The sequence below is a fragment of the Daktulosphaira vitifoliae genome, unplaced genomic scaffold (assembly GCF_025091365.1).
Source record: "Daktulosphaira vitifoliae isolate Bord-2020 unplaced genomic scaffold, ASM2509136v1 Scaffold_3, whole genome shotgun sequence".
NCBI lineage: Eukaryota > Metazoa > Arthropoda > Insecta > Hemiptera > Phylloxeridae > Daktulosphaira > Daktulosphaira vitifoliae.
This window is the reverse complement of record NW_026099574.1, coordinates 29376728-29392322: the sequence shown is the minus strand read 5'-3', so window position 1 is coordinate 29392322 and position 15595 is coordinate 29376728. Positions and strand designations below refer to the sequence as shown.

Here is a 15595-nt window from a genome sequence, read left to right as displayed (position 1 = left end):
GAAAGAACTAAGATTCCTATTAGTTCTTGACAATAATTTTTAGAGTGTCTGTTTAAAATGTCTAATTAATATTATTAATTTAACTGATGACTGATTATATCGAATTAACATCTTAAATTTTAGTAACCTTGATTTATTAATAGATTTGATTAAATCAATGAATAATATTTCATTTTTACTTTAATTTTGTTTAATTTGCAACTAAGTTTCAATAATACTTAATATTCATTATTATAAAATAACTTTCAAAACCAACTATATAATAAAAGGTGCTGTGTTTTTAATATATTTTATTATTGTTTTAATTATACCATAAATATGTTTATTACTTTATACTATATATATATATATGTAAATTCCTTAATATTGTATTAGATAATTAGATTAATTAGCACTTAGTTGGTTTTGTAACGTAGCAATTCTAAAAGTTTTTAAAAATTATGTTAACACTCAAAATTGTGTTATTATAATATATATATATATATATATATATATATATAATAATTATNATATATATATATATATATATATATATAATAATTATTATTATTAGTATATTTCGTATAGATTTAAATAAGTATCCATTATGGGTATTAATTATAATATGATAAAGAAAATTATAGGCATACCAAATCAAATTTATCTCTAATTTTATTTCTTTTTTGAACTTTTCGGTCAAGTTCTATTTAAAAGATTTCGAATAGCCAAATTAAATTATCTTCGAAATATTAGCCGATTATACTGGACACTGATTAGTATACGAATATTCTACTACTTATGCGATTCCAATTTAACTTTAAAGCGATATTTTTTTTTTACATTCCACTTAATTCATACAGACTTTTACACAATTGTTTTCTGAACATCTAAACTATTTAAAATCGCAATTTTTTTAACGATTTTTTAGTTTCATTGACCGTTTTATTTTTTAAACGTGTGGAAAAAAGAAAATGAATGAAAGTTCACCATAAAAAAAAAATGATGAAGTAATTCAACGTGCTACTTCGAGGATAAATCCTGCGCTTTATAAATTATTTTTTAACCTTTGTCTACATAGAGTGTCTAAATACACTAACTATAAAATAAATACCTTAGGGATCTCGTTTTAAACAGACGCATTTGAAATTTGACCGATTGACCTTTATTGGTGCAACAGAGTGTTCCGGTAAGATTGACGTCATCATGGATTCTGCAATGGTTTAAACGGTGACATCACTAAAAAACGATCGATACAGTTACATTAATTTTAAACGAGAACGCTTATAAAATATGAATTTGACTGCCGCCACACGATTTCGTTGTAAATTCATTTCCCGCTCTTTGTTGAGTGCTGTCGTTAAGGTGCCCATCATAATTTTCAATAAATTCGTATGCATATTTTGCACGCAAAAAGAGTTAATTGGTCTTTTTGAGAAATGTTGACAAGATATCATAAATTAATTTTTCTATAGCGTGTTCTCGGGTAGATAATGACTCTCATACATTCTGACTGTGTGTAAAAGTGACGGCTTTTGATTACAGGTGATAAGGTATAATTTGGTTTCAACGTCAATCCAATAACAGAGTCGGTAACCTTAGATCCCGTTAAAATTACAAATCAGTCGTATTAAAAAATAAATAAATGATTAACCATTACGTTATGTCAGCCGCTCATTTACGGACCGCTAATGCGGATAAGTAATTACTTAAACATTCGCAAGACCATTTGCTACGACCGACTAATGGAAACTCGATCGATAATACATAAAACTGACTCGTGTTGTCCAGACATTTTAAGAGATTACTTGAAATAATTTTGGCTTATTAAAAACGTTATTACTACCGTTGGTAAAAATTCTATTCTTTTAAAATTCAAAACGGGTGTTGAAAAAATTACAATGTAATTATCATGTTATACTACGTACTCGTTTTTACTAGACACAATTATTTTTCGCGGACAAATATTAAAAGGTACACTGTCCCCTTACATTTATCATAATGATTTTTTATTGCTATGAACAGTGCAAGGAATAATATCATAAATTGTGCACCTTGGCCTACTTATAAGAAATCACCAAATTTTTATGGGTAACTCTCTGTAATTGGCTCTTATTATTATAATTTATAACACTGATAACCAAAAGAAATGAACAACTCACGTGAGTAAACAAGCCTTTTCCGCTGTTCAAATGTTATATATCACCAAATGTTTTTAGTATTTATTTACTCAATTTACAATTTAAATTTCGTAATTCTAGGATTAAAGAAGCATATCAATCAATTTCTTATTTTTTAGGAAAGTGAAATTAAATTTTTATTTTCCATTTAAGCTAATGAAAAAATTTTACTTCTTTTAAAAAAATATATACCTTTCAATATTCATCAAGGTATGCGATTATCAAATAAAAAAAAATATATATATATTTATTAGTTGAAATAGACTAATAATCGAAAATTTTAGTTTTGGTTGATGCGTTCCTTTACTTCTAGACCATCGTTGTATACTAAATAAAAACAGTTATCGGCTACATTTGAAAAACATTTTGTTTTATTTTTTTACTAAATAAGTACAAAAATCACAAATATGTACACTGAATAATAATTAGTTACATAGATATACATTGCATTAGTTAAAGAATACTTTACAATATTTTATCGCTGCAGGACTGGTTCTTCTCCGTATTCTGCTTCGTATAACATATGCAATATTCTCATGCGTATTTCGGCGTTTTTGCGGGCTGTTAACCTACGCAAAGCTGCAACACAGCTGAGCGCAAAGTGTTCATCCGAGTCCGGAGAATACCATTCGTCCGATCGTTTTCTTTTATCTCCCCCGTGCTCAACCTGTTCCTGTTGTCCTGAATGAGGCCCCTCGATTCCGCCGCCGCCGCCGTTGTAACACGGGCACGCCGTGTTGCCGCCGATAGGTGGCGTCGTCAGCTCAGTTTCGCACATGTCGGACGTTATGGACACCATATCTGCCGGATGGGGTTCCTGACGGCTGTTGTCCATTGTTTCCTCGTATTCATTACCTTCGTAACCAGCCATTTTGTATCTACAAAGCGATCAAAATAACGAATAAATTAAAAAGATTAAAATGAAATTTCATATGGTAAATTTACTCTCTGGGCTCAATGTGCGGTATAAGGAACGCCATCTCGTGATAATATATCCACATTTTCTTTTTTCCTTTCGGTCCGGACGTTCGTTGAAGCCGATGGAACCGCATAAAAGAATCTCGAAGAGTCCTCCATCGTTTCTTCACCTCGGGCTCTAAAAAATGTTTACATTAATCGTAGTATTAATTAGTATTAATCACGGTCGGCCGTGATTTATATTCGCATGTACCAGTTTGTTTCATTATTTCAGCGACTTCACGCCACGCGTCATCTCTAGCCGACATCTTTTTGCACGCCTGTACGCTCCTATCGTATAGTACGGGCCGCCGTTCGATTTCGCTGATCAACTGTTCTTCCATAATGTCCTACAGAGGTGTCACAGCGGCCAAACGACGCGCAGTCCAACCGTGCTGGTTTTTACTACTGCGGTGTAAGTGACAGCGGTAGTCCGCGTCCGCTGCGGTCCGGCTGCGCGTGCACTGCATCGTGCCGCAGCGACGGATCGTTGCGTGCGCGTTGGGGTGATGCGCAGTTACCGACCGCCGCCACCCCTCCGTTGCTACCATGGGTGACCCGTGTGCCGCAGCCGTACCGTCGACGACGCATCATCAGCAATAACGGCGGCAGCGGTCGCTGGCCGCTCGTTCAACGACGGTCGCGGCAGCCGACAAAATCGATGGCAATCGTCCGCCGCCGCCGCCGCCGCCACCCCAGTAGACACCACATGCAACGTCCGCTACTTCCCCGCATTTCGACGTACGGCTTTCGTGTTTATCGATCGGCAGCACTAACCGAAAACTTTCTCTTCAATATTCCATCAATGATTTTCAGTTTGACTTGGACAACTTCAACGTCGGTGTGTATGTGATAAAAATTCGTACATACGACGGTTCAATTAATTAATAAACCCGAAATAAACGTGTTGGCACCGAACCTCCTAATAAGCTGTTAACATACAATATCTTATCTTTATGATGAAAATTGAAATAAATAATATCGTATTACGTTGACAGCCGTTGACCTTAAGTACTAAAAGATAAACCTTTCGGACAAAACATTCATCATAATACACCCGGTGGCCGTACATTTCTATGATTTACTCGAGTGCACACCGGCCATCGAACTTTCGTTTTGCCATTAGACGCGTTCGCTGTAATCGATCACATGTCGTCGTTGTGGAAGTATCATTATAATCGACACGCGGGATACATAATAATTTAGTAAAAACCATTAATTTGAGAGACGAAAGGATAAAAACCTTTGACTCGAGACTAATTGGAAGACCCGTTGAGTACACGCTTAATTTAATTATGTTATAAAGAATTCCTGTTAATGCCATAGCGAATTTCTAAACAAACTGTAGTTCGCGAGAATCTTGTAAGCGAAATCATGTGGTATAACTCGCCCTATGTGGTCTTTTGTAAGGCCGGGAAGAAGTTTTTATGTGATATCTATTTACCCGTCTCCCGTCGATTTGTAGTGACAAAAAATTACGTACAAGCTCTACACCTTGTAGCACTCCGGTTTTGCTTGGCTTATTGTTTTACTTGAAGAGCCAATAGGAGTTTTCAATGGTTGGCAATTAAAGCAGTTGATAAATAAACGATACCTGACGTTCTACTGTATGTGTCAGCCAATTAACTACTTTAAGCACTCGACGAGGAGTGGTAATGCTGAATTGCAAAAATTACCAAACGTTACTACTTTGGTTGCCTAATTGATCAATAATTATCTATGGAAGTGACCAGCTCTATGATAAAGAGTAATAATAACATCAAAAATAAACACAGTTAACGAAATTAACCGTTTTAAGTATTCACAAAAAAAGTATTTCATCATTTAGTGCACGAATTATAGTTATTATACATATGCATGTGTAATACTGCTGTGTACTGTCATGTCGTTGTCGAGAGCCATTTGACGACTACTGTGGCGTAAAAAAGCGTGTCAAAACCTTCTTAAAAGTTGTCCGACAACCGTTCAGTGCAAAATAAATATTGTTTTTAATCCGTAATTGAAATCGACTATAAAAGAAGCAAATCTTTTTTAAGGTGTGCGGCGCGTGAACGTGCGTGCGTACCGATGTGTTTACAACGTTTTATTATTTCTTTATCGACAACCTTGAAATTTGAATCATACGTTTTGAGCATGTGTACATAGATGAATACCGTTATATAACCAAACATTATGGATAAAATGTACAAAGTGGATGACTTTAACAACTTAAGATGAAATCAATGTAAAGATAAAAAGGAATATAATAAAATATTTTTCATCAACACTTGCTGAAAATTGCGGAAATTCGTATCGAATTATGTTTGCGAATATTTCTGAAAAAGTTCACAAATAGCAAGGACGATTTATTATTAAAATGTATGAAAAAACAAAAGAATATCCAGCCCTATCTGGAGGCTGTTGTAAAACCACTACCGGTAGCCGCCAGTCTTATTATCGTTACTCCCAGTGAATAGTGTTTTTTATCTTCTAATAATCATCGCCCCTGAAAAGGAGTACTAAAACTATAGCGTCACCGTGTGTTCGACTTGCAGCTATACTGTTTATTAACATAATAAATGATTCGTTCAATCAAGTGCGACCCACTCAACTAGTTATTACTCGCGAATATGCGCATCCGAATCCGTAACAGTAGTGAATCGCAATCATCATGGCGCCCAGCAGGTCCATCAGGGAAAGTAAGTAAAACCAATATGAATACCCAAGTATTTCTCTAACTTTCAGCGCAATTTATCAATCGCTCATCACGTATGAGCAAATTGTCTTTTTACTTAAAGTTATTTGCATTTAATTAAGCATTGTAACTATGCCTATATAGTTTTACTCATTACTCAAACGAATAGCAAACAAAGGCGTCTCGCGTCTTGACCGTTCATTGAACTAAAATTCCAAGGTTGATATATAGAAATTTGTTTTTAAAATTTTGCAATACCACTTATTACAAATAATATATATTTTGAAATGTGTTATTTTGTCAAATGATTGTTTATGAAAGGTTTATTTTTGAAACACGAAGAAATTTAACTAGGACTTTTCGTGCGGGTATATCAATAGTCTTGGAATATTACCCGAATTTTCGAGTCGTTTAGGACTTATTTAGGCGCTTAATTCTGTACCAAAATCAATATGCTTAAAAATAAAATAATTATATTATTTATTAGCTCGCGTTATTTATTTCTCGAAAGGTTTTCGAACGCGCATTAAACGTGTTTTGCTTATTCTTGAGTGCTTTTGTTTTCCACGTATTACAATAAAACTAACACTCATCGTTGGACTTATATTTATCTATATTGCAGATCTTGCTATTGTATATCAGTAATATTAACAAATTGCTATTATTTTCGCATTGTTTTCCTCGATTTCTCAACCATCGACGTCCTACGATGGTCAGGACTCTACTATTGCGATGTAGTAATACAACTTGTGTGTATTATTTGTGACTTTGTTCGATGTTTACCGTGAACCTTAAAATAAAAAGTTATTAACTCTCTGGTAAACATCATGACAAGTTTTGTTCGCTGGTTATTTCAACGAACGTCGACATTTTATGTATTTAGGTAACCAATCAATTGATTAAGTACATTTAACTGTAAACGATGCAGTCAAATTAATAGCTGATTTATCATGCCTCTACAAAGGTCCAAGTGCTTGTGGAGACCGTTTTTTTAATATAATGACTATGTCGACTACCGTCTCGTCTGTCGTATACGTTTGAGTACACAAAAACTTTTTCCAGTTGTTGGTACTATGACTACTGTGTGTACAATCTAAATTGTTCCTGCGAAAACAAAAGAGAAACTCTCGAGTTCTGTCTGCTTTCCGGATTTTATTATTTTCGAAACTCAGAAAGAAAAAATTGTCCACAGCAATTTTTTAACACTCACTCGGTCGTGCGTTGAAAATCTTCAAGTGGCGACTGAGTATATGCCGGTAAAATCAACGACCGGGTATTGTCCGGGAGGTGTTCCATAGGAATGCGGGAATCGATCCTTACCAAACACAATATAAGAATAAATAATAGTGTTAGAGATACGCGAGTATCAGCTGTATTGTAATGAGAAAAATTAATCATTAGGCGAACGATGACAATAAAAGTGAAGTGTGCAAATGACGTGAGACACATGTGATCAAGTTATAAAGTTCTATGCTCATTATGTAACTCACGGGCGCACGACACTACTCTTTGTTCCCTTTTTTTCTTCATTTTCTATGTCTATTATCCTCGGCGGCCGTCTTTTTTTATTATATTCTATCACACGCACTGACACTAGTCCTTGATGAAAATGTACATAATGTTATTCTGCGCGTACGTGTACAACTACAACAAAGACGGCTGCGGTCGCAAAGCTATTTACGAGGAAAAATGTCACCCTGCAATCGACGCATTAGCAGTAATGAATATGTCGTTTGAATTAATTATGAAAATTGTATAGACGATTTTTCATTGTCATCGAAAACTTATACAGAGCGATTAATAAATAATCACAATAATAATAACGTTTATGAATTTCGGAGCAGAGATGAAAATGCTGAGATGGGTAAATAGAGTGACGAGAGAACAACATTGTTAATATTCATTTAATATATATTAAAAATGCAAGAGGAAGCATAAGAGTAGCGTATATTACAGATAAGATTAGAGAAATTAGACTTAGATGATTTGGTCATGTTATGAGGAGGAGAAATCGAAACCTGTAAGAACGGTTATGGAAATGAACGCTGAAAGAAGAAGAGAAAAAGGAAGATTTAAAAAGAAATGGTTGGATGCAATTGGAGTGATATGGGAACTGTTGGTGTGTATATACATGACGGAGGAGATCGTATTAAGTGAAGTTTAGGATACGAGTGACCGACCTCAAGTTATTGGAATAAAAACGAAGGAGAAATAGAAGAAGATCTATAAAATCTTAACGCCCACGAACTAGGCAAATTCTTTTTTTTTGTACGTCGATCAATTAAAGAGAAACGTTTTCTGTGTATAAAAATCATAACCTCATAAAATATTATCATGTTCGTGAGATGAAGTTTTATAATTTTATCACTAAGCTTGAATGTGTTATCATAATGCATTGTGTAACCATGTGGATCGTTTAGACTGTTCTATAGTTTAAGACCTATCCTTTAAACGTTTTCCATAATATGTGCCTTCGACGGTTCCTCTAAACAGACGCGGGTCGCACGCTCTCTAATTGGTGTTGACTGTTGCGTCTTACTTATGGAAATATTATGCAATATGCCATAGTAACTAAACATGATAAGCGCTATGGTTAAGATAATAGCGATTAGTGTAATAAATCTGTGATAAGAAATCTCATGAAGATTGTATTTAAAATAATTTTTCATTTTTATGAAGTTCTGTGCATTGTTATTATGTTCTGATACAGTCATGTTACTAATGATCACTAAGAATGCACCATTTTTATTGTATACCAATTACTTTTCGTATATTTACTGTTGTTAAGATTGTAAAAATTTTCTTATGCAACCGTTATTGTTTTTAGAATTTAAAAATTTTATTTTTTAATTTTGACTTGTTTAATTATTCTATATAATCTATTTATTCTTAATAACATCGAACGAATGCAATCACTTACACACAAACTTAATATTGCCTCTGTTAATTAATTATGAAGGTTGAATTCATAATTTTATGGAAAAAAAAGGAATACTAAAATAAAAATCACCTATTAATTTACCGCTAATAATTATATTGTTATTGTACTGAAATATAACAATATTATAAGAAACAATCGTGTTTACAATGAATATAATATTGGCAACGTTTCATTCTTATTCTTCTCAAAATTCGTCTTACAAGTATTTTTCAAATTATAACACGAATATAATTATTTATTCAAAAAAATAATTTTGTTAGAAAATTATAATGCAATTGTTTTTTTAATTTATTTCAAATTCAAATTTTATTGTTGTTCAAGACCCGCATAGTTCCCAAGAGAGTAATTATTTTCAAATTAACGACATTGGAAAATTCAATCAAAGAATGTAAAAGAGGAACTGTTTACTACTAAAAAGAAAATATGTGCTTTGAAATAGGCGTTAAAACATAATTAGTCATTAACAAATGTTGGAAATAAAAGTGTTCTCAATTTATTTACTAAAAACAAAATGATATTAAATCATTTTTATAACGCTTGAAAATTCTTTCGTCGTTAAAACTGTCATTCTATGATATTTTTTAACTGCTACTTGTGTTTTTAATGAAAAATTTTAGTACTCATTCAATGCAATAAAATCATTACTATTTTATCGAGTATAAATACTATAGATAAATTTTATTGCATAAATGACTAATAACAAGAAAGGAATAATGGCAATCAAGTGTTTAATAAAAAACAATTGTAATCAAATTAAAATTTAAAATTTTTAGAAAAAATCAATAATATTATTTAAAATGCCAAACCTTAAAGGTATTTCTATTTATACTTGCACAATTTTTTTAGTTTTAGGTGACCTGAAAAACAACAATTACTGTTCAGTTACACTAATTTAATAGTTATAATATTTAACTGTCGTTGTTCAAAACGAAACTAATGAACGACAGAGTCTAATCAGAGATTAGACTCTGTGGTGAGTAATTTATTGTCTTTGAGAGATGTCTAATTTAAGAAAAACCTAGTCGATTATACATCTGTAAACGAATCGGTGTGACAAGAATTATGTAAACAAGAAATAGTTATTGTAATTGTCTATGTTCATATAACTTTCAAAACTAATAAATTTCCGTACAGTATTCACCTCCACGTGTCTTTAAATATCTATACACAGGAAAACAGATAGACCATTAAAATAAAGTATATTTCAGTTCAAAGTAACCTCGTTCGTTAATGTCATGTAATCACGTTTGACATGTATCGAAAGGCGACTACTAAACGCGCAACGAAAATCGTCATATTTTTAACACCGCTGATCCAAAGGTAAAAAATATATTATGGACAATGATTATAACTATTTTATAATCGATCATCGGTTCAGGGACATTATTTCCTCCTTAAATAAATCTCAGACTGTTTATCTAACCGTTTTTTACTTCAGTTATAAACTTCGACGTGTGCTGTGTCGCTTGATTTATACTGTATGAATGTATTACATAAGTGCCTTGAACTTGGCGTCAAACTCGAATTCACTGACCCACTTAATTATCTTAAGTGTATTAGATATCGTTAAAACAACGAGTCTACCCCACGACGAAAATCATCTACTGTAACCAATAACGATTGAACTATAAAAAAAAAGTGGTTTTGAGCTATAACCTTTAACGTCCATCCACCTTTTTTTTTTCATTAGATTTTATCTGGTTTCTATAGAATGTTGGTAGATTGACGATCGCTTGTTTAAAATTTACAAATGAAATTAGCCCAAGGAAACTCGGCTAATACCTATTTACATTTCCTCACAGCTTGAACATTCAACCAAACACGACAATTTGAATGGATTAAATGTCTCTAAAAATAATTATAATAATTATTAATCGCCCACCGTTCCGTAAAAATAATGAATACCTTCTGATATAAATCACTCAATCAATGACATTACGATCATTTTTCTATTATAGTCGTTCGAAAAATTTACTTGATTATAATTACGATAATGATTTAATTTTTTAATGCAATTTATTCTTAATTAATGACATCGATTTAAAACTGCGCAAGAACCTAAAATATAAAGAAGCACTATAGAAAAATATAAACTACGCGTTATTTAGTGGAAAAAAAAACAGATATTTTATCAAACACTCGAAGTGAAACGACAACAAATATAAACTGACTCAATATAAATTGAATGGGAGAGTAAAAAAATAAGTAATAGAAAATTCGATGTTGATGTTTCATTGGTCACGAGAGACCAACAACAATTTTCCAACCATAATCGTAAACTGTAGATGCTCCAGTCAACATTCATTAATTTTGTTTAAGTTTTGCATACTTAATAGTCTAATATTTTGTACTTTATCGAGGGTTTCACACCACGTGCTCATAAAATTCACTATATCCAAGGTCGGTTCACAATTTAGTTATTATTAAGGGTGACACGACGTTCTTTAACGTATAAGTGTTTTACGCTGCCATAATTATAATTAAAGCGTATCCGCTGTTCTCAAATCGCAACAGACCTACCGAAACTTGATTATTGCTCACAATAAACCTATCAAAATCACACATTTTCGAAATTCAATCCCTCATACCCCTAAATCTAAGAATTCTCTATGACTTAAAGCATGTTATTATAATTGCATCAATATAAAACAAATTTTCTTATGGTTCTAATAGTAATTGGCGACGCAAAGGCACAGTGAGCACGGCACGTACACCTCGTAGATAGCAGTGGCATAATTAGAATATTGTTATTGGAGGGGATATACATAAAATAAAATTTTGTTTCCAATCGAAAAAAATTGTGACTTTATTCTTAAATAAATTTTACTGAGGGAATCTACCCCCACTTTAACCCCTTCCCTCCTCGTTAAATCTAGCGCCGAAAAACAATTTTTAATGTCAACAGAGACAAATAATTACTACTGATTAGCGATAAATATATTTGTTCATTTAATTAAGAAATAATAATATAATGGTGTTTCAAATTAGTGTATGAAAAATAAATATCTTAATCAAAAAAAAGAGATGAAAACACCTTATTGTTCTTACTCACAATTCAAGGACGTGCAAGTGGTTGTTAAAACGTCGAACGTTTAATTTTTATTCGATATCGAGAGTACTTATCGCCTATATAAAACTACAATGCAAATGTATTAATTTTTTTTTAAACTCGTTCCAATGCGATTTTTCCAAGAATCAAAACTTTTATTCACAGTTTCATGGCCACTGTGACGACATGTTATTTCTTTCGTAAAAACCCGTTGGTTCCTGCTACAGAAACGCATATTGATTTATTATTGTATCTAGTGCGAATATATTTTTTTAACCCTAAAGATTAATGTTATAAGTTAACCACACAGCTTAAAATACATCTAATAGTTGTATTGTAAAGAACATGATGTATGAAGAAAAATTAAGTGCCGAAAATGTAACGTTATTTAAATAATTATAATAATGTTTATAGCTCAATAGACAGCAACAAGCTGAGGCCTATGGTAACGACTTAATAATCATGAAAAATTATGTTAACCAATTGCCTATATATAATATATATATATTACGTCGAATGTTGTTGATAAAACTTAGTACACGACAAAAGGAATTTCCTAATGGTGTATCTCTCGCCATCATTATTTAGAATAAAAAGTTGAACTCGATTGTACTATTATGGGTTGTTCAGTTGTATATTTAAACGATTATGTCCAATAATTTATTAAACATGTAGGTGATGTTCGGATAGATATCACATTAGTAAATAGGTTGTTTATACATTCAGAATTTCCCGAAACCGTGTGGTTGTTAATATTGTAAGGTCAATTTATAATGTGAATTTCGCTTGAAGTAATTGATGTCTCTAATAAAATAAAAATATATAAAAAGTCGGGAAATAATAAAAAAAAATAACAATGTGTCAAAGAGCACGACTCTTTAATAACTTTACTTCCAATGGATCTTAGTTTGTTGTAAGATATCAAATCTACAGACAGCGATTAATATTGATGTCGAATTTACCTCGTTTACATCATAATTTATTGAATGGAATAAATATATCATCTCTGCCGATGGTATCCTCTTATGATATGCAAATAATCCGGCGGTTGGATTTCCTCCAACATCGCCCGAAGTGATCATAATTCACATAATACACATCGATATTTGTCGTTGATGATATTTGATAACCGGAAATCTACATTCTCTATATTACTCTTGTGTTTCGCTTACATATAAACAATGAATCATTAACCCACAGAATGTGTAAAAAATCTAGTTACTATGAAACGGCTGAGACGATTAGCCACGTAGAGGTATGCCATTAATTTTTGCGTCCTTGTAGGAACATAATAAACGTTTCATAAGAAGATCCATGTCGTATTGCCTACATTTACACACTGCTTTACATACGTTGATTGGAGCTTCCTGTACAATTAAAAACAATAATATTTAATGCGTGCCGTGCGATCTTTTGTGTTGAACGCAAATACGGCAGACTTTTTGTTAGCAAAGCACATGAATGAGTTAAAAACTAGTCGAATAATTTATTCTCAAATGGGTTTCGGTTAATATTATACGTGTACAAATGTATACATTTTATGTATTTATTTGTCGATAAACAATTTTATTTAAGTAATGCAACGTACGTTTTTCAATGTTATCGTTTAACACGATAATATTCAAAGAAAAATTGCAATTTGTAACAAAAAAACAATAAAATATTTAATAAAAATTTGCGTTACCCGACAATCCTATTGTATGTTAATGGTTTTTTTTTTCTGTTTATTTAAATCTGGAAGGCCGTGTACGAAGGCGCCAATGTCAGCGCAACTAAAACACTACGACTTAGTGTAACATAGCGTTTGTAAACGAGTTTGACAAAAATATATGTTTATAATTTTACTATTTTAGAAATGGGTGTTGTGAAATAATTATCAAACTTTAAACCAGTTATTCTTTCATATAAAACACACACGGCTACTTCAGCGTCTTTTTATCAATTATTAATAAGGGAATTTGTCGTTTTAAATACAAATGAATGAAAACTACCGAATGAGTTGGGTAGTTTCGTACGTATGTTTATTTTTGTTTAGAAACAGTGATAATTGCTCTTAATGTTTACATAATGTTTTAAAAGCTCGAAATTCAGATTGTGTTTTGACGATGCTGTTGTTGTCGTAACACCTTGGAATCGTATGTCGTTGATGATCATTGTTGTTATCGTGTTAGATTATCAGTTATTATTATTGTGTTTTTATAAAATTACAAATAATATATCATTTGATTATTTATATACTTTATATTCTGATATATTTGGTTTTTTATCAGTATTTTTAATTTCATAATAACTCCATGGACATATTTCTCTAGGACCTTAACCTACAGAATTCTATTAATCAAAATGACGTCAGCTCTATCAAACTGACATGATATGCATCTTTTTTCATTATTCAATGCAAAAAAATATATTATGAAGTCGTTATAAACAAAAGGAGATTCACCTCAATGTATAGGCTCTATTGTATTGTTTTTTTGGATGATAAACTAAATTAATGAAAAAGATAATCATGTTAAAAACAACTTCGACGTCATAAATATCATTTTTAACTTATTAGGATATGTTGTATTTTAATTTACTTGTTTTTATATGTCTACTTGAACAGATTATGGTAGTAAAATAAATGTCCAGAGAAAAGAAAATGTGTTAAATTTATTGTATTTATCAATTTGTTTGTATTTTAATACCCAGTTAAAAATATTGTATCTCATAGTGATTTACACATATATTTTTTTAGCTTCATTATTGTATTAAGAAAAAGTTAATCACATAGTTTTTTTATATTTTAAATAATAAAAATCCAACAATCTAAATTTTATAGTTTTTTATCTAAAATTTTCTTTTTACGACTATTTCCATAAAAACTAGTTTCAATACTATCAGATTATCATATTCTCTTAGTATATATCTTTGTATAATACCTTTATATATGTATTTTTGACATTTAATAAAATTACTGAAACGCTATCACATTATTTTTGTCTTTTTTGTTGATGGTTTAGTAGCATACATTAATTTTCAATTTAATTTACCGTGTACTCACACAGTTTTGTTTAAGGTTATTTACTTTGTGTAATGGTTAACGTCTCAATAAGTTGCTTAAAAAAGTAAGACTTTAAAGGACTTTGTTTATGTAAATATTTTCTTTTACTTTTTTACTGTCCATAACTTACCTTAACATACATTTAATGTACTATTTAAAATTATAGCACTGTATGTATTACATTATTTTTTAAACAATAAAAATAAACATATTCTATATGTCCCAAACCCTGATTATAAATAATTACATAACGGGGGGAAGTCGAGATTTTATTTTAAAGGCTGATCTTACATTAAAGTATTAGTTATAAATTCCTTTTTACGTTTTTAAAGTTTTACTCTAAAAATACCTTATGGCATACACAATTTTCTTTTAAAAAAATAAAAAATGACACACACATAAAGTGTACTGTAGTTTTCTTGGTCTATGCGCTCCCTACTAATGATAATTAAATTATAAAATAAAGTTATTTTTTTTTTAACTTATTTTTTTAATTTGAATACATCACTTAGGTAATAATATAAACTTAATTATATAAAACGGTAGCACAGTGGGGTCACGGCATAGTGGAGACATTGTATAGTAGGGTCCAGTATAGATTTAATCTGACAGTGATTAAAATCACTATCATAAGAAACGCTTCGATGCAAATCTGTAGATAGTGTTTAATTTTAAAAAATTGATGGATAATTGCAAAAGCAACATCAACTTCTATTAAAATAAAATACAAAACCCATAATTATCATACAAAAATAGTATATTTTTCAATATGGTA

General features: G+C 31.3%; 2 protein-coding genes across 4 annotated transcripts in view; one reads left to right on the top strand and one right to left on the bottom strand.

Annotated features, from left to right (window-relative positions):
- Positions 1-15595, top strand: part of LOC126900772 (probable serine/threonine-protein kinase MARK-A) — an 89085-nt gene that overhangs the window by 32758 nt on the left and 40732 nt on the right. Inside the window, exon 1 of one of the 3 annotated variants that reach the window (XM_050676706.1) lies at positions 5749-5791. The exons of the other annotated variants lie outside the window; for them this stretch is intronic. Coding sequence (XP_050532663.1) covers positions 5764-5791 — 28 coding nt within the window. The 5' untranslated portion in view covers positions 5749-5763. Of the gene's footprint in view, positions 1-5748; positions 5792-15595 lie in introns of those variants that run through there. 3 annotated transcript variants of the gene reach the window in all.
- LOC126900773 (transcription factor Adf-1-like) lies at positions 2506-3788 on the bottom strand. Its single transcript, XM_050676708.1, has 3 exons — positions 3328-3788; positions 3102-3252; positions 2506-3034 (listed from the first exon to the last, which is right to left on the bottom strand). Exons 1-3 carry the CDS (start codon positions 3455-3457, stop codon positions 2632-2634), a joined length of 684 nt encoding a protein of 227 aa, XP_050532665.1. The 5' UTR covers positions 3458-3788; the 3' UTR covers positions 2506-2631.